Source organism: Gracilinanus agilis, chromosome 4, assembly GCF_016433145.1.
Source record: "Gracilinanus agilis isolate LMUSP501 chromosome 4, AgileGrace, whole genome shotgun sequence".
Taxonomy (NCBI): Eukaryota; Metazoa; Chordata; class Mammalia; order Didelphimorphia; family Didelphidae; genus Gracilinanus; species Gracilinanus agilis.
In genome coordinates this window covers 439833202-439837941 of record NC_058133.1, presented here as the reverse complement: position 1 = coordinate 439837941, position 4740 = coordinate 439833202, and the positions used below count along the sequence as shown (strand labels likewise).

The 4740-nt window shown below is 47.4% G+C and overlaps 1 protein-coding gene across 2 annotated transcripts in view; it reads left to right on the top strand.

The window, feature by feature from the left end:
* The first annotated feature begins 2234 nt into the window (after positions 1-2234).
* Positions 2235-4740, top strand: part of GCLM (glutamate-cysteine ligase modifier subunit) — a 29825-nt gene continuing 27319 nt past the window's right edge. For both annotated transcript variants that reach the window (XM_044672011.1, XM_044672009.1), the window contains exon 1: positions 2235-2610. In XM_044672011.1, the coding sequence (XP_044527946.1) occupies positions 2485-2610 (126 nt within the window). In that variant the 5' untranslated portion in view covers positions 2235-2484. The remainder of the gene's footprint in view (positions 2611-4740) is intronic.

Genomic DNA, 4740 nt, shown 5'->3' with positions numbered 1-4740 from the left:
TCCCTCTTCCTTAAATGGAGTTTACAGCTCAACTCTACAAATCAGAAGGATCTAGGGTACTGATAAAGTGGGTTTGAACAAGGTTGATTAAATCTTGTAAAATGATATTTCCCAATGATAACTACATGGTATATGAATTTTTAAAATCCATAATGATATCATAATAATGTCAGTGAAGGACATGGGTTACCTATCATCCTTTATCCTTTCCATGAAATCAGCCTTCCTTTTCTTCTTGTACATTTTCTTGATGCTGTCATTTACTCCCAATCTTCTTCAATGTTCTTCATTACAGCCTATTCATACCACTTCTTCCTTGCCCTCTGTATGATATTTATTTTCAGTTTTTCAGCACCTGCTGTTGTCCATATGTTGTAGTCATAATTTCCACCCAAAGGCCCAAATGGCCTAACTGGTAAGTATAAAGTCATATTTAGATGGCTCCAGACACCAGACCATGTTTCCAACCATCCATACCAACCATTTAATTGCCAATTTCCTTGCTGCTTCATAGACATTTCCTTCTCCTATTTTTCCCTCTTGCTCTGGGAACTGTCATCAAATCAATACTATCATTGTTTCTGAAAAGGGGATATCAATGAACTCCCCTGTGGCTCCATTAACCATTCCTGTGACTTCCCAAATTAAAGTACCTTTCCCGGGGTACCTCTACTCCATATGTTTTATTTACCCTGTATAAATTCCTTGAAATCAGGGATTAGCTTTTTTTTCCTATCTGTATCAGTAGGCCTGACACATAATAGGTACTTTGTCAATATTATAGACTGACTGACTAGACATCATCTATTTTTTCACAATGTGTGAATTTCCCCAAGAATCCATGTCAAGATTCTGGCCTGGCACAGATCATGTTAGTTCTCTCTCTCTCTCTCTCTTTCTCTCTCTCTCTCTCTCTCTCTCTGACAATATAGACCTTTGTTCTTCTCCAACTTAGTAGTACCCTTTTCCTTTTCCATAAGTCTTTCAAATATGTCTTGATTAGTTCAATCATCACATCAATCAATTAATAAACATGTATTAAGCATCTTTTATTATTATTAATTATTATTTATTAATTATTATTATTAAGCAACTTTTGCTAAACACTGGGGATACAAAAAGAGGCAAATTTCTTTCAGGACTTGAGGATATCATTTATCTGAGCCATTATCAAAAGCAATTAGGTGTTCCTTTCCCATGTATTCATTTATCTTGTCCATCATCTCCCCATTTGCCAGCTACCAAGTGCATATTATGTGCCAGACACTGGGCAAAGTTAAGATGGTGTAAATATAAAAGTGAGGGAGCCAGCCCCTGCCCTTATGGAGCTTGCATTCTCCTGGAGAGATTAACACATAAATCAATACAGGATATATACAAGAGAACCAGAGTCTGGATTTGGGGAGGGCAAATAAGAACCCAATGAGAGTGCTGCCTAGGTGGATGTGGAAGGGAAGTGAGACAGGACAACATTTCAGGCCTGAGTGGCAGATTGCAGAGTGATGCTGGAAGGCAGAAGCTTGAACACAATGTTTTCCAAGGGAAACCTACTCACATTCCTCCGCTAGGTCGTGATTCTTTGTCTCTTTTTCCCTCCCTCCAGGAGTCCTAACCTGAGACTAGGCCAGGACAGGAAGACTGAGGCTGGGTTTTGGTAACGGGAGTTTAAGAAAAACAAAAACAAACAAGCGAATAAACAGGAAAAACCTTAGGTTTGACAGGAAGAAGCTTCTGTCAATACGGCCATCCATCTGACATCCCTCGGGTACAAGCCTGAGACCATACTGGCAACAGCATGGCATAGAGTCCACGACTGGGGCCAGGGCAGGGGCCGAATCCTCTCCCAGCTGCCGCAGCCACGCGCTGGAGGTAGTCTCCCACCTGACCCCAAGACTTGCACTTCCTAGGCCCCATTCTGGACAGGAGTTGACCTCCCCCTTCCCCTTCCATTCTGGCCACGCCCCCTACCCGGCCACCGGCTAGACTCCGCCTCTTCCCAGCCCAGCTCCACCGTACTGCCACGCCCCCGTCAGGCACCGCCCACTCTGCCCATGCCCCGCCTTCTCCAGATCGGGCTCCGCCCTCTCTCCGCCCGCAACGCGTCTCGGGTCCCTCCCCAGCCAAGCTCCGCCCTCCAGCCCAACCCGGTTGCCCCCCCCCCCTCCGGCGGGTGGCTGGTAACGGTTACAAAGCATTTTCTCCCGCCGCCGTTTTTGCTTAGTCATTGCCTTCCAGGAAACAGCAGCTCCCCCGGGCCGGGCCCAGACTCCTGGCGGTCACGGTCACGGTCACGGTCACAGTTCCTGCGGCTACTGCAGCCACTCCCGCCTCCCGACCGGGCCTCCCTGCGGACCCTCCCCTCGCTCCCATCCCCTCCCGCGGCTCCTCTCAGCCGCGCTCGCAGACCCTCCCTCTCCTCTCCCTCCCCCCGGGTGGCCCAGAGCTCCGCCCGCCCCGCGCTCCGGCTCCGAAGCCGCCGCCGCCATGGGCACCGACAGCCGAGCCGCTGGGGTCCTACTGCGCCGAGCCAGCACCCTGCACCTGCAGACCGGCAACCTGCTCAACTGGGGCCGCCTGCGGAAGAAGTGCCCGTCCAGCCACCGAGAGGAGGTGAGTGCCTTGCCGCCGCCAGGGTACCGGCCCGATAGGGGCGGGAGGAGGTGGCCGAGGCCTCTCCCGACACCATCCCCTTCCTCTTCTCTCCCCGCCTCTGGAGGTGGGGATGCCGGCAGCTACCCCGGCACGTCTCGGGAGAGCACGGCCGCAGCTAGAGGCCAGTGCTGCCGTTCATCCCACCTTCTCTTCCTCCCTTCTTCAGTAAGGCTCTAGAGTTCTCTAGAAGTGCCCGGACCCGAGCGTGCGTGTGTGCACGCGCGTGTATATGTGTGTGCATGCGCGTGTATATGTGTGTGCATGCGTGCATGCATGGAAGGAGCAGGAAATGCGAAAATTTTTCTAGCGATCTTTAAAGGTGACAACCCCCACCCCCACTCCCACCAACCACGCTGGGGTACGGCGGGGAATTTGGGGATTCGGCCAACTGGTATTTGTTAAGCGCTGCTTATCGCCCTGATTGGTCCTTTATGCGGCTCCTTAAGGTTGGCAAAGCGAACTCCTTTCTTCTAAGACTTTTGCCCCCCCCCCCCAGGGGCTGCTTAGCCCCCGAAATATACTACAGCTTCCCCCCTTTTCTGTAGGGCTTGTTAAAACGAGCCTTCACCTCCACCTGGGAGAAAGGAGGGAAAGAATATAGGTATGCGAACGGAACGGCTTTGCAAACCCCGGAGGCTTAGGGACTGGACAGGTAAGGTCTTAGGGAATTCCTTCCCTCCCAGGAGCCAGCTCTGCCACGGACATCAGATCAGCGGAAAGAGTTGCGGAGTTCATCCAGGTCATTTACCTGGTTGGAGTTCCAAGGCCAGCTCTCCGCCATCCTGCCTACTTTGTGTGTCCCTGGCGGCCACTGCCCTTTCGAGGCTGCCTGGTGGTAGTGTCATCATGGTGCAAATGAGGAAACTGAGACTCTCCGGAATGGGACTTGCCTTCGGGGTCACAGAGCTGCTGTGTGCTGATAGAATTCACACCCAGGTCCTCATAGTTCCAAAGTCAGGGCTCTTTATGCCCCACTACCTTTATGAGCTAAGCACACAAATGTGATACTGTTTTTGCCCAGAACCCAGAAGACTGAGCATCAAAACTTGGGGCACGGTTCAATTCCAGAGCCAGAGAGACCTGCAGAGAATGGGTGCTGCAGGTATATGGCAATTGGCACTTTTTATAACAGGGCTTAATGTAAGTAAAGTAAAACTCTTCTCTATAGCCCCATTTTAATGCAGTACAAAAGAGGTGTATGCTGTTGTCTTTGGTTTAAAGGTGAGCTTCTCTAAAGCCTTTGTCAGTCCAGGTTTAAAGTAAATAATAAAAAGACCATCCCAGCTGCCTTGCCCACATTAAAACATGCAAATGTGTCAACACTAATCTCTGGTGGTGATGGCCTTGAAAGTAGGTCTCTTTCCTACTTTTGTAGGCTTCCTGTTCAGTAAATGAAAGGGGGAAAGTCCTCAAAGCTCTAAAAAAACCCGTCAGATGTCAGTTTTAAGCATATTGATTAATTTTCATTGCTTCAAATATGATTTGTCATCTGTTCTTTCCACCAGTTAAGATTGTTTACTGTGGTTAAAAAAAGGAAAAACAAATTATTACTTGGTGCTAAATTGGGCGTTGAGCATTTCTGAACTTCGAGGTAAGCAGGTAGCTGGCCCCCTACACTAAGCCTTTACACAGCTCTGCAGGACCCACCAAAGCCTATAATTTTTTAAAAATATTTATTTATTTATTTATTTGAAGGTATATTTCCAAGGTTAACATGATTCATGTTCTCACCCTCCCCCCTCCCAGGCTGACAAGCAATTCCATTGGATTTTATATATATATACTATATACAAAATATAGTATATATATATATATATATATATATATATATATATATATATACTATCAGTACTGACCTCAAAAACAGGGAACAAAACAATAAAAAAGGAATCATATTATAGATCCAAGAAAAGTAAGAAGAAGTAAATAATTTGGATGCCATATTTTAAGAGGTTATATAAAAGAAATTTTCTCAGAAATATTGTAACCAGATGGCAAAATAAATACAGATTTTACAGAATCCATGGGCACCTTCAAAGAGAAACCCAAGGTATAGAAATACAGTAAAGTGATTGCTAGAAACCTGAG